Genomic DNA, 27,611 nt, shown 5'->3' with positions numbered 1-27,611 from the left:
GCACATGCACGACCAGAGCAGGCCGCGACCCCTGGTTAGCTTTCTATACCTGTGTTACATCTCAGCACCTCTCTCAGTATCCCACGATCCCCCTATCCCTCAGGAATCTGTCCAATCCCTGTTTGAATCCTTGTACCGTACTCTGCCTGATCACTTCCTCCGGTAGCGCATTCCAAGTGTCCACGACCCTTTGGGTGAAAAAAAACTTCCTTGCATTTGTTCTGAACCTATCTCCCTTCAGTTTCTCCGAATGCCCCCTCGTGCCTGTTGACCCCTTCAGCCTGAAGAATCTGTCCCTATCCACCCTCTCTATGCCCCTCATGATCTTGAAGGTCTCTATCATATCTCCCCTGAGCCTCCTTTTTTCCAGAGAGAAGAGCCCCAGCCTATCCAACCTCTCGGCGTATGGGCAGTGTTCCAGCCCTCTTACCAGCTTCGTTGCTCTCCTTTGGACTCTCTCAAGTACCGCCATGTCCTTCTTGAGGTACGGCGACCAATATTGAACACAGTATTCCAGATGTGGACGCACCATCGCTCGATACAATGGCATGATGACTTCCCGCGTCCTGGTTGTTATGCCCCTCTTTATGATGCCCAGCATTCTGTTGGCTCTTTTCGAGGCTGCTGCGCACTGTGCAGATGGCTTCAGTGATGCATCCACCAGCACACCCAAGTCTCTCTCAAGACTGCTGTCTCCCAACATTGCCCCCCCCAATTTGTAGTTGAACAACAGGTTCTTTTTCCCTATATGCATGACCTTGCATTTTTCCACGTTAAAGCTCATTTGCCATTTGTTTGCCCAGTCTTCCAGCTTGTCCAGGTCCCTTTGCAGGTCCTCACACTCCTCCCTGGACCTAACTCTGCCGCACATTTTGGTATCGTCTGCAAATTTTATAACCTCGCACTTTGCCTCCTTTTCCAGGTCATTGATAAATATGTTGAAGAGTAACGGCCCCAGCACCGATCCCTGTGGCACACCGCTCGTGACTCCCCGCCAGTCAGAGTATTGTCCCTTTACTCCGACCCTCTGCAGTCTACCCGACAACCAGTGCTCGATCCATCTGTGCACATCCCCTCCCACCCCGTGGTTCCACAGCTTCCTAAGCAGCCTTTCATGTGGCACCTTGTCGAAAGCCTTTTGAAAATCAAGGTAAATGATGTCTATAGGTTCCCCATTGTCCACCCGACTGCTTATTCCCTCAAAGAAGTACAGAAGGTTCGTTAAGCATGACCTTCCCTTACAGAATCCATGCTGGCTTGTTCTCAGTAGGCCATGTCTCTCGATGTGCTCGCAAATACCGTCCTTGATCATAGCTTCCACCATCTTCCCTATAATTGAAGTCAGGCTTACCGGCCTGTAGTTCCCGGGGTCACCCCTCGATCCCTTCTTGAAGATAGGTGTGACATTCGCCAATTTCCAGTCCTCTGGTACCTCTCCAGTTTTCAAGGATAGGTTGCAAACATGCTGGATTGTGCCCGCTATTTCTTGTCTTAGTTCTTTCAGAACCCTTGGGTGGATCCCGTCCGGGCCCGGCGATTTGCCGCATTTTAACCTGTCTATCTGTTTGAGGACATCCTCCTTACTTACCTCTATGTGTTCTAATTTTTCAGCCTGTTCCCCACTCATGAGCTCCTCTGAGTCCGGTATATTAGATGTGTCTTCTCTCGTGAAAACCGACGAGAAGAACGTGTTCAACCTCTCAGCTACCTCTTTATCCTCCTTAATCACTCCCTTCCTATCCCCATCGTCCAACGGCCCCACCTCCTCTCTCGCTGGTCGCTTCCCCTTTACGTAACTGAAGAATGCCTTGAAGTTTTTCGCCTCCCTGGCCAGCCCCTCTTCGTATTTCCCTTTTGCTTTTCTAACCTCTCGGTGGCATTCCTTTTGGCATTTCCTGTGCGCCTGGTGATTTTCCTCCGTTGGGTCCTTTTTCCATCTCCGGAAGGACACTTTCTTGTCATTTATTGCCCTCTTTACTTCTGTTGAGATCCAAACCGGGTCCTTTGACCGCTTGTTCTTGCCGCCTTTCCTGAAACTTGGGACGTACATTCTTTGTGCTTCCTGCAGGGTGTCCCTGAATAGGGTCCAGGCGCTTCCTACAGTCTCCATCCTAAGGATGTTTTTGAGCTTCCTCCCCACCATTTCCCTCATAGCAACATAGTTCCCTTTCCTGAAGTTGAGCGCAGTTGTTGCGGTCCTCCTTACTGTGGGTGTCCCCCTTTCTAATGTGAATCGGATCACGTTGTGGTCACTGTTGCCTAGTGGTCCTCCCACTTCTACCCCTCTTGCAGGCCCCCCTAATGATGATGTATTTCACCGTGATGTACCGTCTCTTGATGATGTAAACTGCATCGATCTGGAAGGTATTGCGGTCTAGAAATGTATTTTAGTGTAATGTAATCAGTTTCTGTGCCGGTCTGAAGGGATGATAAAGGAGAAATTAGGTTCTTACCTGCTAATTTTCTTTCTTTTAGTCCCTCCAGATTGGCACAGACCCCACCCTGTCATTTCTTATTTGGAGTTTTGCGCACAGAGTACGTTTGTTTGTTTTTTTCTGCGGTGTTTTTGTCTGGATTTTCAGGGAAGATTAAAAGGACAGCAGTGTTTGGTTCGGCTGGTTTAGCTGGAAAACTGTGGGGACGTTTTTGAAGGTTCTTATTCTAATCAGTATCCAACAGTGTTTTCCCTGTCCAAACCAGACATTACTTGATATTCTCTCTCTGGGTGTGAAGTTGGTGTTTTTATAGTTCACAGTTCTTAGTTCCTGCTTGGCTATTTGTCAGACTGATTGTAGATAGGACTGCACAGCCAAAAGCCACTTGTACTACAGCCAAAAGTCTATGTCTCAGTCACTGCTGGCAGAGGAACGTAAACCCATCCGTTTCTGTGCCGATCTGGAGGGACTAAAAGAGAGAAAATTAGCAAGTAAGAACCTAATTTCTCCTTGTGTTACCTTGACTTTTCTCTGGTGCATCCTTAATTTTCTTATACTTGCCAGCCCTGAGTTTATTGTATTGGTCTCAAAAATGTTATCTAAATTTAAAGGATGTGTGTTCAACTTAGTTTGAGAGTAGAGTAGATTAGATTACTACAGTCTTCCATGGAGAGAGTCTGCTGGACTCCCCTAAGCTGCAAGAGGAATGAGTATCCCAGATTCAGATATTTCCCTCCCCACTTCCTTTCTCACACTGCTAGGCGTGCACTACCTGTACAGCTTCAATCTGATGTCTGAATGCATAGGCCCACTGACTGTTATTCACCTATTGGGGTGAAGTTGGAAGGAGGAGGTGGCGCCACACACATGTATAAACGCTACTTGACTAATGATGTGGAGGTTCATGAAAAATTTTGTTCTTTATCAAGCTTTCCAGACCGGTACAGCCATTACTGATAGGTAATAGCTCAGTGACCAGCAGGTGGAGACTGAAACTAAACTTCGGTTATAGTATAATAGGTGAAGCTCCCCCTCCTAAAACCAGTCTTTGCCCAGTCTCCAGCAGGTGGTAAGTTGAACTGTCAGTCTCCCCTTAGAGCTGTTGGAATTTGTTTAGGGCTCCGGGTCCCTCTTCTGGTGCCGGACAGAGCTTGGACAGGTCCTGTTTGGGAGTCCGTCTGACCTTGGGGATGTCAAACCAGATGGGTCTCAAGTTGGGTCCCACTAATGCCATGGTACAGGCAAGGCTGGATAAACACTATATCGGGCTCTAGGCAAGCATACATTTGTGCCATGTCCCCCCCCCCCCATTAAAAAACAAAACCCAACCCCCTAAAGCAAAACAAAAAACCCAAAACATGGAGCTTAATTTTATTCTTAGTCTCTCCCCAGAATCACATTAACTTTCTCTGCACGCCCCTCTCCCCCAGCCTCTTCAGGTCTTCATTTATGGCGAACCTCCTCCCCCCACCACACACACTTATTCACCTTCCCAAAAGTAGCAGGGTAAAGTGCAGAGCCTGGCTGTGGATGTAGCAGTTTTGTGAGGGAGCGTGGAGGATTAGGCAGGCACATACTTCAAATGGAGAGGTTTAAAGGTTAGAGCTGGAGAGCGGCCAAGTTACCCAAGACCCAGGATGGCAATTTTAGGCTAGTCCTGGACGTGTAGCGCTGATTTCAGTGGGCCTGAAGCAGAGTGACTTGGCAGCTCTAGAGCAGTGGGCTGAAAACCAGGGAAGCTGAGCAAGCCATTTTCACCATCCATTTCCTCTGGTAGGATCTACAGATGCCAAGGGTAGACTTGACCCAAAGAAGAGGTGGGGGGCAAAAGAAAATGATACTTGGCTTTCTTTGGTGCTTGTGAAAGGATGTAGACAGAATGGAGGCAGCAATAGGACAGTTTCCCAAGAAATTTGCCCAGGTAGCTTAATAGTTAGCTGGGTAAATTCCCTGGGCAGAAAACTTCCAGGTTTCCAAGTTAATTTCTTATTTGATATACTGCCCATCATCTGAGCGACTCACAAGGGTTCCCAGTCTAATCGGGTATTTTGCCCATCTGTCCTGGTGGGCTCTTTCCTTCACTTCATCTGTACCCAAGTACATATTTTCCAGTGAGCTTTTCAGTAAGCCTAAATTTTCAAAAGGAAGCTCTGTTTGGCGGGGACTGTCTCCTGCCTACTATAATATAACATTCTTGCCTTTGCTGTCAGCTTTCTCAGCAGCTGCCTCTTTACACCCTCACACATAGCACCTGCACTGGATGATTTGTTTAAATTTTATTTGTAGAGTTTCCAATACTGCACCATCAGCAGTGCTGGGCAATTTACAAAATAATTAGAGGGGGTAGGGAAGGCTTGGAAAGCTGCAGAGGGTTAAACTTTGAAAAATATCCAGACACTTAACTGTACTCCAGGTAACCCTCGCCTTCTAAATCCTGATCACATCTAGCAGGGCCCCTACGCTTTTAGGTCCTAGGCATGTGCCTGGTTTCCCTTTGTCTTAATCTGGCTCTGGGTATTAAGGAAAATATTTTTAGAATGTTGTCTGCTTTGGCGTAAAGGTCCAGCTCTTGCTGCCACCTTTTGTTTTAAAATATTTTGATTTAAATTTTGAAGTTTGAACCCTCGTATGAGTTTTCTATTCTGCAGATTACACATACCAGGGCATCAGTTATCCAGCTAGATAATCATTACTGTAGACATAAGTTCAAAGCACCCCATCCCCTCTCCTTTTATCCCCTTTTGTATTTCCATGTCTCCCCACTCCTTGCTGTAGGTCCGGCAGCAGCAGCTTGGTATGTGGTCATTGTGCATTTTTTTTTGGCTCTTGGTCTTTTCATAATTGCTGTCACTTTATCAATGTGGTGTTTTTGGGTTTTGTTTTGTTTTTTTAAGGAAGTAATCTATTGTGAGTAGACATAGGGATCCTGGGTATGCACAAATTCTGAAGAGCATGAGGATGTTTAATGTTCTATGTTTATGCAGGTACCAGGAACTGCTGGATGAGAATCAAGCTCCCTTGTATCTCTTCAGCTGTGCTATGCGATGGCTGGCTGTTCGGCTGGATGTGATCAGTGTGTGTCTAATCACCACCACAGGGCTAATGATTGTCCTCATGCATGGCAATCTCTCTCCGGCCTTTGCTGGACTCGCTATCTCCTACGCTGTTCAGGTCAGCAACTAACCATCCTGAAAGCAGAGCTATAAAGGTGTGGTCTTGTACATATAATCTATTTTGATTGAAGAGAGACAGGAAGGCTGAAGTTGGCCAGCCCTGACTAGATAACTTTGCATTGACATTGAAGTATTATGTTACATTAGCAATATGGCTCTCGGTTAGGGAAGGAAAGCAGATACCACCCTGCATGATCATCTTCTGCATCTACTTTAATGGCCAGATTTAATGCAGCATCTGATGGTTCTTGCTTAAGCTAGTTGTATTCGTAATCTGTGAATATACACCTGGTTTCCTCCAGGTTTTCATTGGAATCTTTGGCAAGCAAGGGAGAGAGCCTTATATTCAGAATTTAATAACCAGAACACACATTACATTGGTGTCTTCAATCATGTCAGTACCTTTCAGTTCTAGTGCTGCCAGGCTCTTTCCAAAGTTAGTGTCTTTTTGGATTAGTCATTAAACTTGTATTTGAATCTCTTGCTATACATTTGACCAACTGGGGAGGGGAGGAGAAGTGACAGTATTATAATGTCTATCCAATATCTGTAAACATGTGACAGTTTTCTTCTCTTGCTTTTTTAGCTCACAGGGCTCTTCCAGTTTACAGTTAGACTAGCCTCAGAGACAGAAGCACGTTTTACGTCTGTGGAGAGGATCAGCCACTATATCAAGGTACTGCACAGCAAGTGGTGTGCCTTCCACATGGAGCCAGACGTGCTAGAACTCGGCTCAAGTCAGAAAATCACTTCACCTTCCGTTGCCTCAAGAACAAATTTAGATATGAGGCCTCTTAAAACAAGAAACTACCCACAGCCCTGAAAGACTGAATAGAAAACAGCTGTAATTGCCATTCACAGAGATGGAATTAAGGGGGTGGAATATAAGAATGAACTGCTTATTAACCAGCAAACAAAACAAAAAGGGAGGGGGCTAGTTCAAGAAACAATACTTAAGATTTACTTTTAAGAAGGTAGTACGAAGATAAATTCTGCTAAGTTTATCCACAGGTTTTCACAAAAGTGGGACAGGCTCCTGACACAGGTCCGCCCAGCTGAAATTTCTGGTTATTTCTAGGCTAGGTCTCAAGCTGATACCGAACAATAAATGACAGCACGGGCACTGGCTTCTTAACCAGGCCCCATATAGAGCATTACATAGCGTCCCTCTAGAGCAGCACAGAAGGGTATTAAGCACTCCTACCAGCATATGGAGACAGAACGTCTGATCTTCAACTCTATTTGTTTCCAAATAGAAACATAGAAACAGACGGCAGATAAGGGACACGGCCCATCTAGTCTGCCCACCCCAATGACCCTCCCCTACCTTTCTCTGTGAATAGATCCCACGTGTCTATCCCATTTGGCCTTAAAATCAAGCCCGCTGCTGGCCTCAATAACCTGAAGTGGAAGACTATTCCAGCGATCAACCACCCTTTCAGTGAAAAAGAATTTCCTGGTGTCCTCGTGCAGTTTCCTGTCCCTGATTTTCCAAGGATGCCCCCTTGTTGTCGCGGGACCCTTGAAAAAGAAGATATCTTCTTCCACCTCGATGCGGCCTGTGAGATACTTGAATGTCTCGATCATGTCACCTCTCTCTCTGTGTTCCTCGAGTGAGTACAGCTGCAACTTATCTAGCTGTTCCTCGTACGGGAGATCCTTGAGTCCTGAGACCATCCGGGTGGCCATTCTCTGGATCGACTCCAGTCTCAGCACATCCTTACTGTAATGCGGCCTCCAGAATTGCACACAGTATTCCAGGTGGGGCCTCACCATGGATCTATACAATGGCATAATGACTTCAGGCTTACGGCTGACGAAACTCCTGCGTATGCAACCTATGATTTGCCTTGCCATGGATGAAGCTTGCTCCACTTGATTGGCAGTCTTTATGTTCTCACTGACGATCACCCCTAAGTCTCGTTCTGCTTCAGTTCTTGTTAGGATCTCACCATTAAGGGTAAAAGTCTTGCATGGATTTTGGCTGCCCAGGTGCATGACTTTGCATTTTTTGGCATTGAAGCTGAGTTGCCAGGACCTAGACCAGCGCTCCAGTAGGAGTAGGTCGTGCATCATGTTGTCGGGCACTGAATTTATGTCTGTTGTGTTTTTGCCCACTACATTGCTTAGTTTGGCGTCATCGGCGAATAATGTTATTTTGCCTCGCAGCCCTTCTGCCAAGTCTCTTATAAAGATGTTGAATAGGATCGGGCCCAGGACCGAGCCCTGCGGCACTCCACTGATCACCTCCGTCATTTCAGAGGGGGTGCCGTTCACCACTACCCTCTGAAGCCTACCTCCAACCCATTTCGTCAGTGTGTCGCCCAATCCTATAGAACTGGGTGACATGATCGAAACATTCAAGGTACTGAAGGGGATAGACTTAGTAGATAAGGACAGGTTGTTCACCCTCTCCAAGGTAGGGAGAACAAGATGGCACTCTCTAAAGTTGAAAGGGGATAGATTCCGTACAAACGTAAGGAAGTTCTTCTTCACCCAGAGAGTGGTAGAAAGCTGGAACGCCCTTCCAGAGGCTGTTATAGGGGGAAACACCCTCCAAGGATTCAAGACAAAGTTAGACAAGTTTCTATTGAACAAGAACGTGCGCTGGTAGGGCTAGTCTCAGTTAGGGTGCTGGTCTTAGACCAGAGGGCCGCCGCGTGAGCGGACTGCTGGGCATGATGGACCACTGGTCTGATTCAGCAGTGGCAATTCTTATGTTCTTATGTTCTTAACTCATCTTGCTCAGCAACCTGCGGTGTGGTACGCTATCGAATGCTTTACTGAAGTCCAGGTATACGATGTCCAGGGACTCCCCAACATCCAGCTTCCTCGTCACCCAGTCAAAGAAGCTGATCAGGTTGGATTGGCATGATCTCCCCTTAGTAAATCCATGTTGTCGGGGATCCCGTAGATTCTCCTCATCCAGGATCTTATCCAATTGGTGCTTGATTAGAGTTTCCATTAGTTTGCTCACTATCGATGTTAGACTCACTGGTCTGTAGTTTGCTGTCTCCATCTTTGAGCCTTTTTTGTGGAGTGGAATGACGTTAGCCGTCCAACGGGACGCTGCCTGTACTAAGGGAGAGGTTGAAGAGCGCGGACAGTGGCTCCGCCAAGACATCACTCAGCTCCCTAAGCACCCTGGGGTGCAGGTTGTCTGGCCCCATTGCTTTGTTAACCTTGAGCTTTGACAGCTCATCGTAGACACTGCTGGGCGTAAATTCAAAGTTACTAAACGGGTCAACTGAGCCAACCCTTGTCTGTAGCTGAGGGCCGAGCCCTGGCGCTTCTCGGGTGAAGACTGAGCAGAAGTATTCATTTAACAGTTGGGCTTTTTCCGAATCCTTTTCCACGTAGTCTCCGTCTGGATTCCTAAGACGTACAATCCCGCCTGAGTTTTTTCTTCTATCACTGATATACCTGAAGAAGGATTTATCTCACTTCTGGATGTTCTTTGCCAGAGACTCCTCCATGTGGAATTTAGCTTCCCTGACTGCTGTTTTGACAGCTTTTGATTTGGTCAGGTAGTCTGCTCTAGAGTCCTGCTTCCCCGATTGTTTATAAGAGATGAATGCTTTTTTCTTCTCCTTGATGAGGTCTGAGATCTCCGCAGTAAACCACTGTGGCTTATTGTTCCTTCGCCGTTTACTTACTGATTTAACATAGCGGTTTGTTGCTTCTTGTATGGTTGCTTTCAAAGTCGACCACATTTCTTCCACGTTATCGGTTCTTGCTTGGCTTTGTAGCGCCTGGTGAACAAAGTCTCCCATTTCTTTGAAATTTGTGTCCTTGAATTTGAGGACCTTGGTCAGTGTGGTAGATTTAGTGAGTTTGCCCGTTCCTTGCCAGATCGTTTTCTCGCTTATCCCTCGCAGCTGGACTGGAAGCAGCAGGCCTTTCGCCAGACCCTTCAAAGATTGTTGGATCTCCACACAGTGGTTCCAGTTCCCCCATAGGAGTGGGGCACAGGTTGGTACTTGTTTACTTTGTGGTGTCAAAGAAAGAAGAGACCTTTCAGCCCATCCTAGATTTGAAGGGGGTCAACAGAACTCTTTACATGCCTTCCTTCTGCATGAAAACTCGGCGGTCTATGATTCTGGCAGTTCAGCCGAGGAAGTTTCTGACCTCTTTAGATCTGACGGAGGCCTACTTACACATTCCTATTCAAGCCTCCCGAGATACGCAGGTCTGTGTCCCTGGTGTGTGGAGAGATGGCCATACACCAGGGACACAGACCTGTGCCTAGAGAGGCAAGAAAAGATAGAGAGGACAACAATTGTCGTGAGGGACTCCATCAGCAGACAAGTCGGCAGCCACATAGCAGGAGGAAGGCAGGATCGGCTGGTGACCTGCGTACCGGGAGCCAAGGTAGAAGACATAGTGAACCGCATCGATAGGATCATCAACAGCATGGGAGAGGAAGATACGGCGGTGGTGATCAATATGGGAACTAACAACGTGAGCAACAGGAATTACAGCAGGGAAGAACTGAAGGACCAGTTCCGGATGCTAGGAAAGAAGCTGAAGACCAGAATGCAGAGGGTAGCATTCTCAGAGATCCTGCTGGTACCCAGGGCTGATGAGAAGAGGCATACAGAGCTGCAAGCAGTCAACGCGTGGATGCGACACTGGTGAGGAAGAAGGATTTCACTTCGTGCGCAACTGGACGACGTTCTGGGGGAAGAACAAGCTATTCAGGAAGGATGTACTCCACCTCAGCAGAGACGGAACGAGGCTTCTTGCAAGCAATATCAGGAGAGAGATTGAGAAGTTTTTAAACTAGGAAGAAGGGGAAAGCCAACAATCAACGATACTGTGCAAGAAGTTAGCGGTGAAGACTCAGCGGATCATGGACAGGACAGAAATCCGGATGGATCAAATGGGACGCAAGAGGGAAGAAAGTGCAAGAAAGTAATACGCTGAAAACTCAAATTATATACACGAATGCAAGGAGTCTAAAGAACAAGATGGGTGAATTAGAAACTATAGTCACAATATATAAAGGTAGTAGGGAGATTGGATTATTAGATCTTGTAAGATATACGAGGTCAAAAATGAAATGAAATATCAATACTGTAAGGAACTCCTGGAGAAAAAAGGAATTTAAATAAATTAAATGTAAAAAAATTTCTATGTTTTTTGTCACATACACTCAGAAATGTGTAATTCAGCCATAGGAGCTCCAGCTTCTGTCTGAATTACACATTTCTGAATGTATGTGACAAAAAACATAGAAATTTATTACATATAATTTATTTAAATTCCTTTTTTCTCCAGGAGTTCCTTACAGTATTGAATTAGAAACTATGGCACAAAAAGAGAATCAAGGAAACATGGTGGAACTGGGTTGACGGTCAGTCTAGAAGAGGTATACAGGCAGATTGATAGGCTCAAGAGTGATAAATCCCCGGGACCGAATGGCATCCATCCGAGGGTAATCAAGGAACTGAAAGGGGTTATAGCTGAATTGCTTCAACTAATAGCCAATCTGTCGATCAAATCGGGCAGGATTCCGGAAGAGTGGAAAGTGGCGAATGTTACGCCGATCTTCAAGAAAGGTTTGAGGGGAGATCAGGAAACTACAAGCCAGTGAGTCTGACCTCGGTACTGGGAAAGATGGTAGAGGTGCTGATAAAGGATCGCATCATTGACCACCTTGATGGACACAATCTGATGAGAACCAGCCAGTACGGCTTCAGCAAAGGAAGATCTTGCTTAACGAACTTGCTGCACTTTTTTGAGGGTGTTAACAGGCAGATAGACAAAGGTGACCTGGTCGACAGAAAAAACCAAACACAGAACCTGTAGACCCTCAGACAAGTGGTTCGACTCAGAACTCCACCTACTAAAAAGGCATTGCAGACAACTTGAAAGATCTTGGAGAAAAAAGAGAAATGACCAAACCAAATCCGCTTGGAGAACCCAAATCAAACTATATAACAACAAACTTAAGGAAAAGCGCAAAACATACCACACTAAACTAATTGGCACAAACAACCCCGACACAAAAACACTCTTCAACTTAGTAAAAAAACTTACAGACACAAACCCATTCCTTGCCACCCAAGGCAACAAAACACCAACAGCTTCCCAACTAGCTGACCATTTCAAACTCAAGATCATCAAAATCAGAACTACCTTCAACAACTCAACTACCATACTCAACGAGTTAATAACTACCCCCACAACAGAAGAAGCCATAACAGCAGACAGAACATGGGTCACCTTCCCAACTCTACAATGGCCTGATTTGAACCGACTATATAAAAAATACAGCCACACCTCATGCGACTTGAACTACTGCCCATCGTATCTACTCACAAATGCCTCCCCTAAATTCAAAACCAGTCTCATGCAGTGGATACAAAGCACTCTCATAGAAGGCCAATTCCCACAAGATCTTGGAGAGATCATAATCACACCCATACTGAAAGACCAAAAAGGTCCTGTAGACACACCTACCAACTATAGACCTATCGCGTCGATCCCACTATATGTCAAGCTGATTGAAGGACTTGTAGCTCAATACCTCACCAACTACCTAGCTGACCACAATATACTTCACTCATCTCAATCAGGATTTAGATCTTACCACAGCACGGAAACTCTACTAGCAACACTACTGGACATAGCCCGACAACACCTCAGTAAAGGACACAGGATCCTAATTATCCAATTAGATCTCTCCGCAGCCTTTGATCTAGTTGATCATACCATACTACTCCAGATACTTGACACAATAGGGATCTCAGGGGTGGTTTACAACTGGTTCCAAGGATACCTTAAAACAAGAACGTACAGAGTTAAGATAAACGATACGAAATCTAACACATGGTCAAATCCATGCGGAGTCCCGCAGGGATCCCCACTTTCACCCATTCTATTCAATCTCTATATCTCCTCCCTTGGTACCACTCTAGACAACCTAAATGTAACATCCTTCAGCTACGCAGACGACATAACTATTCTCCTCCCCTTCGAAACCCAAGACCACACCTCAACAGGACACCTGGAAACAATACTGGACGAAGTAGAAAAATGGATGACAAACCACAAATTAAAACTAAACTCGGACAAAACCAAATTCTTAATGCTTGAAACGGACAAAAACCCATCCATAACAGACCTGGAAATTAAAGCAATCAAACACCCAATCCAAACCTCCCTCAAAATCCTGGGAGTGCTGATAGATAGATGCTGCACAATGCAGGCTCAAATCAACAAAACTACCCAAAAAGCATTCTTCACAATGCGCAACTTAAGAAAAATAAGGAAATTCTTCGACAAACAACACTACAGGATCATTGTCCAATCCCTGGTACTAGGACTTGTAGACTACTGCAACATCCTATATCTACCATGTCCTACAAACATGATCAAAAAACTACAGACCATTTAGAACACTGCTCTCAGACTAATCTACTCCCTCGGAAAATATGACCACATCACCAACGCCTACCTAGACTCACATTAGCTACCAATTAGAGCCAGAATTCAATTCAAACTATACTGTCTAATCTTCAAAGTATTCAACGGTACTGCACCTGCCTATCTAAACGATCGCCTAAACCGTAACCTTCCACCCAGAATTAGAAGAACACAGACACCATTCTCATACCCACCACTCAACGGCACTCATCGTAAAAAGCTTTATGATAACCTCATAGCAACGCATGCAGCAAAACTCGAACCCTCCATCACTAGATTGTTAACCTCAACATCTGACTTCAAAGCTTTCCGTAAAGAAATCAAAACGCTGCTATTCAAAAAGTATATACAATCTACCTAATCTCCCTCTCCTCTTCCACCACACCGACCAGGTTTTGCTCACTCCCTGGCACCTTACCCTCAATCGACCAAAAAAAAAAAACAAAAACAAAAAAAAAACATGGAACCTAATTCATCCTACCGAAACCGATTACCTACCAACGCATGAAAACAGACTATTGATATGTAATGTAATGTAACTGATCTATCTTCCAATATTACTAAGTCTACACTCATTCTGTTATTAAGTCTTACCCTCAATCTGTTTCTCCAATGTCATGTACCCTCCTGGAAATGTCCAGCTTTCTTCTTATGTAATCCGCTTTGAACCGCAAGGTACAAGCGGAATAAAAATCACTAATGTAATGTAATATCTGGATTTTCGGAAGGCGTTTGACAAGGTCCCTCATGAACAACTACTTCAAAAAATTGCGAGCCATGGGATTGAGGGTGAAATACACACGTGGATTAAAAACTGGTTGGCAGATAGAAAGCAAGGAGTGGGGGTAAATGGACAATACTCGGACTGGAAAAGCGTCACCAGTTGAGTGCCGCAGGGTTTGGTGCTTGGGCCTGTGCTCTTCAACATATTTATAAACGACCTGGAAATTGGAACGACGAGTGAGGTGATTACATTTGCAGATGATACGAAGTTATTCAGAGTAGTAAAGACGCAGGAGGACTGCAAAGACCTGCAACAGAATATAAACACGCTCGAGAAATGGGCTGAGACATGGCAAATGAAGTTTAATGTGGACAAGTGTAAGGTGATGCATGTTGGTTACAAAAATCTTGTACACGAATACAGGATGTCTGGTGAAATACTTTGAGAGACAACTCAGGAAAAAGACTTGGGAGTACTGGTCGACAAGTCGATGAAGCCATCCGCACAATGCGCGGCAGCAGCGAAAAGGGCAAACAGAATGCTTGAAATGATTAAGTAGGGGATCAGCGTTTGATTGCCATTCCTGATGTGATTTGCTTCTTGTGGGCGGCCAAATTGCTCAAGACTCCCATGTGGCCCTCTGTTCCATCTTGGGAATTGAATCTGGTTCCGTCTGTTCTAGTGCGCCCAGCTTTTGAACTGTTGGGCAACTGCTCTTTGAAGGACCTTACTCTTAAAGCGGTCTTCTTGGTGGCCATTACTTCAGCTAGACATGTTTCTGAGCGGCAGGCTTTCTCTTGTAGGGCTTACTTCTTGGAGTTTTCTAGGGAGCGGATTGTCTTGAGGCCTGTTCCTTCTTTTCTGCCAAAGGTAGTTTCTCCTTTTCATATCAATTAGGCTGTGGTTTTCCTGGTGTTAGGTAGCCGGGAGGGCTCTTCCGAGCAGATGTAGAAGCAGATAGTTGCGCAAGGTGGATGTCAGTCTGGTCCTTCGCTCTTATGTGCAGAGGACCCAGGAGATCAGGAAATGAGATCATCTCTTTGTCCCTCTCACGGGTCCTCGTAAGTGGAATGGCGCTTGTAAGGCTACTATTGCACACTGGATTAAGGAGACTATTGTTTCCACTTATCTTCTGAAGAAAAAGTCTGTTCCAGAGTTTCTCAAGGCTCATTCCACTCGGGTCAGGCGGCTTCTTAGGCTGAGTCTTCTCTAGTGCCTTCAGTGGATATTTGCAAGGCTGCAGTTTGGTCTTCTCTGCATTCTTTGTCAGACACTACTGTGTGGATGTTCAAGCGTGTCAGGATGCGGCATTCGGTGAACATGTTCTGGTGTCGGCCTTTCAGGGGCCCACCCTTAATGGGTACTGCTTTGGTACGTCCCATTCGTAAGGACTATACCAGTCTACCAGGTGCTACATAAGGAGAAATTAGGTTCTTACCTGGTAATTTTCTTTGTTAGCTTGTAGACTAGTATAGTCACCCACCCTGTCTGTCTTTGTGTGGTGATTGCGGGTTTTTGTTTTGCTCGCGTGCAGATTTTGTTTTCTTCTGTGGGTTCTAGAATTTTTTTTAGGGCTGGGAAGTGGAGCTACTAGAACTTCCCTAAGTTCTTTCAGCACCCTAGGATATATACCATCTGACCCCATTGCTTTACAAAGAGATTGAGCCTCCTAAGATCCAAGATGGGATGAAAGCCCCCTGTTTTCTTGGGGATTAGGAAGTATTTTGAGTAGAAGCTGCTTCCGTGTTATTGCACTGGAACCTCTTCTATAGCATTGATTAGAAGTAACCTTTGAATTTCCTGATGAAGCTGAGGTAGATGAAATGTAATAAGTTCCTTGTGAGGCTGGTAGAATGGAGAAGGTCAAGAAATGAAATTTATCCGATATCCCAGTCTAACTATCTGAAGCACCCATCAATCTGAAGTGATAGTTTCCCTGGTGCTGTAAAAGTAATGAAGGGCCCCCCTCCGCCGACTGGTATGTGGTTGGGTTTGTCAAAAAGAGGGCTGAGATTTTGGAACAATAACTTGGGAAGGCCGTGTAGGGTCCGGTTGGATTTTTATCACAGTACTTTTTTAATTGAATTTTCATGGTTTTATATGTCAGTGTTTAATAAATTATCTCCAGAACATCTGTATCCACAGTTTTTGTTTTTGTTTTCATCGGTGGATTGTTTTCACTGTGGATCATTGGGTCTCCCCATTTTTCTTTGTAAGGCTGCTGAGAGCATCTGTCATTTGCAGCTTGTTAGATGTCTGATTCTTTTGAGGCCTGGAAGACTTCTGAGGTTGAAATGGTCGACTGGACTGGTAATTAGAATAAGTCTACTTCTGTGGATAAGGCTTCTTAGTGGAATAGAATGAAGACTTCTTGTAGTTTTGTCTGGATTGATCCTTACTCTGAACCTCCAAAGTATCTAAAGTGGTACAATCCTCTTTAATTCCATCTATAATCGTTTTCACCTTATCACCAAATAAAGATTCCCCTGTACACGGAGCATCAGCTACTTTTTCATGAACATCCTGACACAAAGCTGAAGATTTGAGTTGCTAAAGATTTGAGTCATGTAAGCCTTCTTGTGCATAAAGCTGTAGCTGCTCCTCTGATAGCTGTGTCATAAGAGTCATGTGCAGCCCTGATCACATTTTTGGCACATTCCTCTGAGTACTCCAGGATCTTTTGAAACCCTGGTTGTACATTAGAGATTAGATTTTGTTATTTCAAATTTTAGATTATCCATAATCAAGTAAAGATATTCAGTGTAGTAGAATTGGTAAACAGCAGTTTTTCCAGAGAACATGGTGTTTTGCAACATGTGGCGACCCATGATATCTGTGACTTTCATGTCTTTGGACGGTGGAGTATTTGAAAAGTCACGAGAGCTTTTGGCTTTTTGCATAGCTGATCGTACCACAATGGAGTGGTGAGAAATCTGAGGCTTACCAAAACCCAAGATCTTTCAACTTATAGCTGTGTTCCAGGCTACGTTTTGCCGGATGAGAGATATATGGGGTATTCCATATGAGTTTTATAATTTTCTAGGAAAACCTCATGTATGTGTAAGGCTATAATCTCCTTAGGGTAATGGAAGAAATTTTAACACCTTGAGGTTTTTTGAGCCTGAGTATCAGGTTTCATTGTCGTCAGAAGCTCTAAAGTTTGAGCCATTTTTAGCAAAAAGGCAGAGTAAGAAAGATCCTCTGGTTGAGATGTCCTGACTGGTTCAGGAGGAGAATGATCTGACTGAAGGCCAGGAAAATCTCTGGTATGAGATGTAGGAGAATGAGATCTGGACTGTCTGGGAGAGGACTCATAAGATGAGTGGATAGCCTCTTCCATAGACGAAGTGGTAGAAAGAGACCATGAACGCTGTCTCTCCAGATGAGGTGGTGTTAATTGTAATACCTTTTTGGACTGTAAACGCTGCTGAGTGGTTGGAAGTATATCCGGCTGTTTTTGCAATAGTTGTTCTTCAAACCGCTTAGAACCTAACGGATGTAGCGGTATATAAGAAATAAATTACATTACATTACATTACATTGTTTTAGAAGTAGAAGGATTTCTGTTTTCATTGAGAAATGTTTAGCCTGATGAGAAGGCAAAAAACCCTTGAGGTCTTTATAAGGAGAAAGCTCTGGCTCTAGGGAAGAAGCCCTTACCATAGGAGCTAACTTTATAATCAGAGTAGGCTGGTTGTTCAGGAGAAGAAGGCACAGTGTGATCAGAAGTATGGGAAGGAGAAGGAGTTGCAAAAGGCACAGGAGAACATGCAGGAGAACTTAAACAAAGTGCCAGTGGAGATCCAGCAGTTAAAACTGAGTCGGCAGTTTTATATGCAGAGGAGGAACTTTAGCCAGTGTGGGTGCCGATGCTGTGGGCATAGAGGGTAATGCTGGGGCTGATTGGGAATAATGAGGATGTTTCGATGTCTATGATGATATCAATGTCGATGTTGAAGGCAGCATAGTTGAAGTTGCATCTCTTCTCCTAAACTAAACCTTAACCTTATATACCGGGTCTTCAACCAAAGGAAGCTCGACGCGGTTAATATTAAATTTAAAAAAATAAAGTAAACTGAAATACAAGAGTTAGTTTTCAAACTGTTTAGCGAATAAAAAAGTGTTTAGAAGTTCATGGAAGAGTTGGAAGGAACTGGGACACCTCAAAATTAGGGGAAGTTCATTCCATAGTTGGGGAAATTTAAACGCCAGAGAGCTGCTAAAATTCTTAACTCCTTGAATATCTTTCTTAGAAGGAAGAGAAAGTTTAAATCGATGAATGCCTCTCGCATATGAAAATCTATAAACATTCCATAGCAGAGGAGCAAGAGGCGCAAAGATACCATGTAAAATCTTAAAAACAATACATAAACACTTAAACTGAATTCTAAAATAAACCGGGAGCAAATGGAGAGAGAAAAGCAAAGGAGTCACATGGTCGAATTTGCTCTTTCCATAGATCAACTTAGTGGCGGTATTCTGAATCAATTGTAATCTTTGAAAGCAGTTCTTAGTGATGCCAAGATAAATGGCGTTACAATAATCTAACCGGGATAATATAATAGATTGGACCAAAACATGTGGTTGAAGAGCGGTAGGGTGCCGGGAAGGAGAAACTTCCAGGTGTTTAGATTTAGACATTCTTCTTTGGAGAGGGAATAGCCGACTTGTCTATTTGAGTTTCCACACAATGGTCCAATGAAGATGGAAGTTTAAAAATGTTTCTGAGCGTCAGCTCACAAATTTTTAAAGATTTTTTATTTAATTTAGCACAGTTGAAGCAAGAGTTAATCTTGTGGTCTGGTCCCAGGCAATGCACACAATCTAAGTGTGTGTTGGTAAGTGACATGTTTTGCTGACATTTTGAACAGCGTTTAAAACCTAGCTTGTTTTTGCCATCTATCTCAAATATTAAACTAGCAAAGTCAAAAAATTACAACGAAGGAATTGTAGAAAACTTGACAGAAAAACTAACTGATTGAGATGTGTATCAATTCACGGAAACTATAAAACTGAGTGTGGTTGAGGGGGGTTACTGTATATACAGTAGATACAGTAGGTAAGAAGCCTGGGGCATGCGCTGAAAGCTCGTCTAGGGCTTTCTGTGCTTGGAACTGGCTGAGATTGGATGCCGTCGGGCTGACAACACCAACTGTGGGGCTGAATGAATCAGTTGTCCAGGGAGAAGGGAGGAGCTCAAGACTCTGTGTAATGAGGCTTCCTACAAGCTCTGGCGAGTATGGGAAAATAACCCACTAGTCCAGGAATAGTGTATGGATGTACACGAAAGAAGACCAGCAAAGGTAAGAACCTAATCTTTCATTACCTCCTTCTATCCCCTGACTTTCTAATTTCCTCAGAAGTCTTTAATGAGGTACTTGTCAAATGCCTTTTGAAAATCCAAATACACAATATCAATCGGTTCACTTTTATCCACATGTTCATTTGCCCCTTTAAAGAATGCAGTAGATTGGTGAGGCACAATTTCCCTTGTCTAAATCCATGTTGGCTTTCTCTCATGAATCCATGCTAATGTATATGTTCTGTCATTTTGTTCTTTATAATAGTCTCTATCATTTTGCCTGGTACTGACTTCATGGCCTTTGCATGTTCAGTGATTACCTGCTGTTGTGGAAGGATTGTGCAGTCTCATTTGCTTGCTTTGTTTAGACTCTGACCCTGGAGGCTCCAGCTCGGATTAAGAATAAGGCTCCCCCTACAGACTGGCCCCAGGAAGGGGAAATAAGTTTTGAAAATGCTGAGATGAGATACCGTGAAAACCTGCCTCTGGTCTTGAAGAAAGTGTCCTTCACTATAAAACCCAAAGAGAAAATTGGCATTGTAGGGCGGACAGGATCAGGTAAGGTTGGAGGATTGTTTGGCAATGGAAGAGTATGATCAGATAAGAAATGGAACAGTGTTGTATAAAGAACAGGGGGATGCCAATGAAGGAGTGAGAGAGGGATTGAATTTTGAGAGTGGGAAGCATTTCAGAAAGTAAGATGAGGATAGATAATCATATAAGGTGTTAACACAACCCTTATCACCCATTAAATTAGACACTTTGAGACCCTGTGTGCTCCTTTATTCTGTCCGTCCCACCTTTGGTTGCCTGTTGAATATCTCACCCTGCAAGTTATTTCCTGGTGGGTTTTTTTAGCTACTCTTAAGGCCCCATAAAAATCCATGGATCACATTGATCTAGAGATGCATCTACAAATACTCAAAAAAAATGCTGAGATTCTTATTAGTCAATAATAAGTAAACCAAAAAGTTTATACCAAAGTGCAAGCAAGAAAAACATTTAGTTTTGTAAACCAACAAGTAAAATGAGAAGGATTCATACAAATGCTCGTATCTAAACATTGAGGATAAGATGGGCAGGTCCTTGGCAAAAGTCTACTTCATGCTCCCAAAACTGAAAGATTCAAGGTTCTCTTAGGCTGTGTTTGAAGAAGTGCTAAAAGAACCATCTTACCAATGACACTGCAGAAATGTTGCAGCAGTACAAGTTCTGAAGGATTCTGAGAAACACATTGTCCAACCTTAATTCTGAGTTTTTCGAGGGTCAATATATCACCTACTGGCTAGCCTGAGATAAGTCAAACTGCCATTTGCAAGATATATTTTATTGAAACATGAAACAACAGGTCTTGGTAGATATTTTAAATAAAGTGCCCCAGAAGTACCAGTTAAAGAAATTTTGTTTGGGGCTGAGGAGTGGGATATAAAGCGTGGTAACATAATAAGAGAGTGCTGACACAGTTGACTCTTTATCCACAGGAAAATCTTCACTTGGTATGGCACTGTTCCGGCTGGTTGAGCTGTCTGGAGGCTGCATTAAAATAGATGGGGTGAAGATCAATGACATTGGTTTAGCAGATCTGCGCAGCAAACTTTCTATTATCCCTCAGGAGCCTGTCTTATTCAGTGGTACAGTCAGGTTAGTGTGGTCAGAGGCATGTCCACTGTTCCACAGGTCTTTCTTCCTCCATTTTCTTTCTGATGTGCGCAATGTTCAGTTAGTCATAAGTAATATACATTATCCCAGGACAAGCAGGCAAGCAGGCAGCATATTCTCACACATGGGTACAGACACTTGAAAAGTGAATTGCAGATTTAGTTTTAGAAAGTTTGCGATCAGCCCGCACTGCGTGAGTACCTTTCCGCCTGACGTAGGTGCGTGGTCCCTCAGTTTCTTAGTTTCCACAGAGCTAAGAAGACGCGTTTCAACAGCCATTGAAAACTTTTTTGCCTTCCCACTCTTACATCAGTGACATTTTAGTCATTTTTCGTGTTCTTTTCTTTTTTTGTTTCTGTTAGTTACTTCAGTAAAAAAAAAAAAGGAAATCTCTTTTTATCCCTCATAGGTTTTTGGCCCAACGGGACCTGTTGTACCACCTTGGCCTCCGATTTCACCGAGGCGGTCTTCCCATAGATGTCATGGGATTTAAGAAGTGCGGTCACTGTGCTCGGCCCATCTCTGTGACTGACCCACATCGCTGGGGTCTCCTGTGTCTAGGGCCCGAGCACCGTCCAGAATCCTGTACTCGTTCATCACTTCAAAAAAGGACTTTGAAAAAACGCATTCTTCAACAGCAACATTTGTTCGGTGTCGCTATGGAGGGGTAGCCGACATTGCCACCAATACCGACGGCACCGACCAAGGCAACGCCGCATTCATCGACACCAGCAGAAACATCTCCGGTATCGCAACCTCCAGTGAATAAGCCGCCTAAGAAACCTTCCCCTACCCCATCTGGGACTCAGGTCAAAGTGGCATTGAGTCGAGTCATGCTGAACTCGAAAAAGTCCCGTAAATGCCCAGTTCCGATTTTGGTGAGTGCCTCGACATCGGCCTCCTCATCACCGGACCAGCGCGCAGCACTAATAATACTGGTTAAAATGCCTGCAGTACCGGCGCTCTCTCTCAAGCAAAAGATTGACAATTTGCTTCAAGAGGAATTGGGTGAGCATTTTCAAATGTTAGTGCCGGTTCAAATTATGGCCATGTCGACACTGGCTAGACAGGCCATGTCGACACCGACTTTCCAGGCGGTTCAGTGTGAGCAGCGAACGACACAGACTGCACCTCATTCTGATGCTCTACTGGTGCGGAGACCATCGATACGGGAGTCGATTGATCCATCTATATCTCACCAATTGTCCTTGACTCAAACATCCAGAGAGGTTACTCCAGTGTGGAGGCTTCAACACTGAGTCTTCCACACCATCTTCATTCCACAGATATTTGGAGACTTGGAACAGGAACCATTTTCTACTGCAGATGAGGACTCTTCTGGTTCAGATTCACCTCAACGATCGCCTCAAAGACCTGCTTTGTCTGAGCAGTCTTCTTTTTCTAAATTTCTTCGTCAAGATGTCTGAAGATCTTTCCATCCCGCTAGAAATGGATTCCAAGCATAGTAAGGAGTTCTTGGTGGTTCTGGATTATGATCAGCTTCCTAAATATCTGCTGTAGCTCCCGCTCCATGATATTCTATGAGAGACTTTCTGTAAGAACCTTGAGACTCCTCTCTCCATTCCAGTGGCTCCTTAAAAAATGGACTCTTTGTATAGGGTGGTTCCTATTCCATTTTTTGCTAAACCACAGCTCCTTCATGAATCTTTAGTGGTTGAATTCACTCTAAAGAAATTGTTTGGGGGCTAGTGTCTATGCATCGGTACCTCCTGGCAGAGAAGATAGAGCAATGGACAAGTTTGGTAAGCATCTTTACCAGAATGCAATGTTGGCCAACAGAGCTGGTAATTATAATTTCCATTTCTCGTTTTACCTAAAATATTTGATCAAACAGCTTGCATCTTTTCAAAAGTATATTCCATCTCTTAAGCAATCGAGATTCCAACAACTCATTGCTTCAACTTTTCAATTGCGGAAATATATGGTTCGCACTACTTTTAATATTTTTGAACTTACAACACAAGCAGCAGCTATGTCGATGGCCATAAGGTGCCTTGCCTGGCTTTGTGTTTCTGAACTTGATGTAAATCACCAGGATTGCTTGGCCAATGCTCACTGTCCAGGAGATGAGCTTTTTGGTCCATCAATGGATATGACTACTCAAATGCTATCCACTCATGAGTCCAGATGGGATACTTTGGTTAAACCAAAGAAGAAGCCTCAACTGCCCCGTACCTTCAAGCCAGCTTCTTCGTACCAGCATAGGTTTCCGGCTAAGCCTGCTCCTTCTCAGCCTAGGAAGCAGAAGCAACAACCACGTCAGCAACCTAGACAACAGACTCCTCAACAAAAGCCCACACAGCCTTTTTGACGTGTTCCTCGGGAGCATAGCCACAGTTCCCATTCTCCAACTGTTACCTCCGCTGATCGGAGGGCAGCTTTAGCATTACGTAAATCGTTGGGAGCTCATCACCACAAATATTTGGGTTCTAGACATTGTTTGTCAGGGGTATGCTCAAGAGAGTATTTCGGACCCAATAGTCTTCTCTCATTCAGGAGCTTCAGTCCCTCTTCCTTCTCAATGCCATCGAAGAAGGTCCTTTAAATCAGCAAAGTCAGGGATTCTACTCCTGGTATTTCTGAATCCCAAAAAAGACTGGAGGTATACAACCTATTCTGGCGGAGATCTCAACAAATTTCTAGTCGAAGAGAAATTCCGGATGCTCTCTCTTGCCCTTCTTTATCCACTTCTGGATCAGAACGACTGGCTATGCTCTCTAGATCTCAAAGAAGCCTACACGCATATACATATTCATCAGGCTTCCCGCAAGTACCTTCGGTTTCAAGTGAATGGACGTCATTACCAATACAAGGTTCTTCTTTTCGGCCTGCCATCCTCTCCCAGAGTCTCCCAGATTGTTGTAGTTGCATCTCTCCGATACCAAGGTCTTCAAGTCTTTCCTTACCTGGATGAATGGTTGATCAAAGCTGTGTTATCTCAGCAGGTGCCTCTGGCAACATCTCAGACCATTGCCTTTGTACAAATTTTGGGATTCAAAGTCAGTTTCCCCAAATCTCACCTAATTCTGACTCAACGTCTTAAGTTCATTGGGGCTATCCTCGATACTACTCTGAGGGCATTTCTCCCTCCAGAGTACTTGAACAATCTTCTCATCTTGTGTCAACAGATGTTGAAGGTACACACCATCTCTGTGAGGTGCACGATGGTTCTCCTGGGTCACATGGCTTCCACAATTCATGTAACTCCTCTAGCAAGGTTACATCTTCGCATTCCTCAGAGGGCTCTTGCTTCTCAGTGGTCTCAATCGACAGATTATCTCTCTCAACATATTTCTGTCACATCATCTCTTCAGCAGTCGCTTCAATGGTGAATGACTTCCTCCAATTTATCCAAAGGTCTTCTTTTTGATTTACCCCCACCCCCACCCCAAAAGGTGATAACAACAGATGCATCTCCTTATGCCTGGGGGGTACACCTGAAGGGCCTTCAAACACAGTCATTAGTCTGCCAGGGAGCAGAAATTTCACATCAATTTCCTCATGCTCAGAGCGATGTATTATGCTCCCAAAGGTTTCCAGCACCTTTTGAGTCCTCAAGTTCTCCTTCACTCAGACAATCAAGTGGCAATGTACTACATAAACAAGCAAGGAGGCGCGGGCTCTCATCTGTTATGTCAGGAGGCTCAGAAAATCTGGCTTTGGGCGAAGGCTCGCAGCATTTTCTAAAAGGTTGTCTACATTCAAGGGAAGAAGAATTCCCTGGCAGACAACCTCAGCAGAATTCTTCAGCCTCACGAATGGACTCTCAACTCTTCGACTCTCCATCTTATCTTTACTCAATAGGGCATTCCTCGGGTGGACTTATTTGCAACTCCCCACAATAACAAGTTGCCTCAGTTTTGCTCCAGACTTTACTCTCCTCACCATCTGGAAGCCAATGCGTCTCTTCTGGATTGGATGGGCCTGTTTCTATATGCATTCCCTCTAACTCCTCTCCTGTTGAAACTCAAATGAGAGTCAGCCACCATGATTCTCATTGCTTCTCAGTGGCCCTGGCAGCATTGGGTCTCCCTTCTACTTCAGCTCAGCACCAGGGATCCAATTCCTCTACCAATCTTTCCTACTCTGCTTACTCAGAATCAAGGATCTCTTCTACATCCCAACCTGCAGTCATTACACCTGACAGCTTGGTTTCTCTCGGGCTGAATTCATATGAATTACATCTTTCTCAGCTTGTTCGCGATATTATTGACACCTCCATCTCAGTGCTATTACAGCTTTTCACATGCCAGTTGGGGGAAAACCTCTTACTGCTCATCCTTTGGTCTCCAGATTCATGATAGGATTTTTCAATGTGAAACCACCTCTCAAATCTCCAGTGGTCTGGGACCTTAATGTGGTTCTTTCCAGATTAATGAAGCCTCCATTTGAACCAATGGTGGCTCATCTCAAGTTTCTAACCTGGAAAGTAGTCTTTCTCATTTCTCTCACCTCTGCCAGGAGGGTCAGTGAGTTACAAGCATTGGTGGCAGATCCACCCTTCACAGTTTTTCACCATGATAAAGTGGTTCTGCGCACACATCCTAAGTTTCTACCGAAAGTGGTCACAGAGTTTCATCTCAGTCGATTGTTCTTCCAGTTTTTTTCCCTAAGTCTCATTCTCATGCTGGAGAAATGATGCTGCACACTCTGGACTGTAAACGTGCTTTGGCCTATTACATCAACAGGAGAAAGCCACATAGAACATCTCACCAACTTTTCATCTCATTTAATCCTAACAAGATGGGGCATCCTGTTTCCAAGAGAGCGATTTCCAACTGGGTAGCGGCCTATATATCATCTTTCTACTATGCTGAGACTTGACTGCGCCTGTAAAGTCGTGTCACAGCTCACAAAGTCCGAGCTATGGCAGCTTCTATAGCTTTCCTTAGATCTACTCATCTAGAGGAAATCTGTAAAGCTGCCACCTGGTCCTCAGTTCATACATTCACCTCGCACTATTGTCTGGAGTCTTTCTCCAGACAGGATGAGCACTTCGGCCAGTCAGTATTACAAAATTTATTTTCTTAAAGGCCAACTCTCCCACCATCCCATTCTAGTTAGCTTGGAGGTCACCCATGTTTGAGAATATTCTGCCTGTTTGTCCTGGGATAAATCACAGTTACTTACCGAAACCGGTGTTATCCAGGGACAGCAGGCAGATATTCTCACAACCCACTCACCTCCCCTGGTTGACTTCTTAGATGGCTTATCTTAACTGAGGAACCGCGTGCCTACTGAAGAGCCTGCTATTAAGGCCTCCACTGACAGACCACTCGACTCTCTTTATGCTGATACAAATAATATGAGTTTAATAATCAAATAGCAATAGCTTACAGGAACAAATCACACAGCATACAGAGTAATAGAGCATACACCAGGCTGGCCAAACTAATGGAGAACTGCCGATGAGTTCTGACTCCTTGTTTCATAGAGCTTTCTTTTATATGATTCTGACAGCTCTGGCCCACGTTGGTGCATGTTGCATTTCACACTTTCATTGGTTAATCATATTCTTTATCTCATTTATTAATCTATGGATTGGTTAACATAATTGAGTGATACTGTGTCACGCCTTTTTTTCATCTACTTCTCTCTTACTTCCCCATAAATGTGCTTTTAATATATCAAGAACCTCCCTCGAGCACTTGGGTCTAACGGTTTTCCAGCTCTGTGGTCAGCTTTCTTGTTTCCTGCATAGCATTCGTCCTTCTTCTTGTGAAACCTTCATAAGCTTCTCATACCTTTATAGGGCTAAGATCTCTCTTTCACTAGAATTGCTTTTCTCTCCAGCTGTGCCTTTGTTTGACCCTGCTTTCAAGCAAAGCAGAAGTGTCTTTCCAGAGCCAGCTGTTTTTTTAGTCAGTATCCATTTTGCCTCTTTCAGCAACCATTTTAGGTTTTAGCTGTATTGGCCTGTTTTTTGGCTTGTTCCTGCTATATTGGGGAAATTCTCAGGGATTTTATTTCTCAGGGGTCTTCACCTGGGCTTGCAGGACTTCTCATCCCTTCCTCACTATGTCGGGTGGGAAGGCACTTGCGCATGCGCAGTGCAGGCTTATTGCGAACTTTCTAAAACTTAAAGTTGCAATTCACTTTTCAAGTGTCCATACCGGGGCTCCGTCAGTGACATCACCCCCATGTGTAAGAATATCTGCCTGTTGTCCCTGGATAACACCTGTTACAGTAAGTAACTGTGCTCTTCTTCCTCCAAATTCGTGGGTTTAGGACTTGCAACTTCGGTTATTTGCGAGTTTCTAAATCCTAACCCACCCCCACCTCCCAGACCTCTCCACACCGAACCTGGTGGCCTAGTGGTGAAGCGGGGCAGGAGCGATCTTCTATGCTCCTGCCCTGTGCAGAGCCGTCAACAAAAATGGCAGCTGTGAGTTCCCGTGGTCTCACGAGACTACAATGGGAACTCAAGGCAGCCATTTTTATTGACATCTCAGCATGGGACCGCATAGGAGGATTGCTCCTGCCCCGCTTCACCACTAGACCACCAGGTAAGGTGAGAGGTCCAGGAGGTGGGGGTGGGTCAGTCCTAAAAGTTGTTTGCAATTTTTCTATTTTCGCGGGCCAACTCTGCCCCTAACCCCTGCAAATGTAAAGGGAGAAGTGTAATTCTAAAGCACAGTAGCAAAACAGTTAGGTGCTGTCATTGGGAAGTTAACCAGAACATTCTCTCCCAAATAATGAGGTTAGCACCCAACTATATTGCTGTCAATTAACTGAATTTCCAGTGCAGTACATAAGACATTCTAGACAGTAGGGTTAATTTCCTTTAAAGTTTAGCCGCATGGTGCAGAAGGAATCCACTCCGGATTTTCCACTCTGCCTCTTTAGTACTTCACTGGGCTGTTTAG

General features: G+C 44.4%; 1 protein-coding gene across 2 annotated transcripts in view; it reads left to right on the top strand.

Moving 5' to 3' along the window:
• ABCC5 (ATP binding cassette subfamily C member 5) overlaps positions 1–27,611 on the top strand; it is a 273,093-nt gene that overhangs the window by 224,965 nt on the left and 20,517 nt on the right. For both annotated transcript variants that reach the window (XM_033958465.1, XM_033958466.1), the window contains 4 exons: positions 5,420–5,606; positions 6,195–6,284; positions 19,434–19,623; positions 20,547–20,706. In XM_033958465.1, coding sequence (XP_033814356.1) covers positions 5,420–5,606; positions 6,195–6,284; positions 19,434–19,623; positions 20,547–20,706 — 627 coding nt within the window. The remainder of the gene's footprint in view (positions 1–5,419; positions 5,607–6,194; positions 6,285–19,433; positions 19,624–20,546; positions 20,707–27,611) is intronic.

Source organism: Geotrypetes seraphini, chromosome 9 (assembly GCF_902459505.1).
Source record: "Geotrypetes seraphini chromosome 9, aGeoSer1.1, whole genome shotgun sequence".
Lineage (NCBI taxonomy): Eukaryota > Metazoa > Chordata > Amphibia > Gymnophiona > Dermophiidae > Geotrypetes > Geotrypetes seraphini.
Note: the sequence above shows the minus strand (reverse complement) of the source record. Positions and strands in the feature narration are given on the sequence as shown.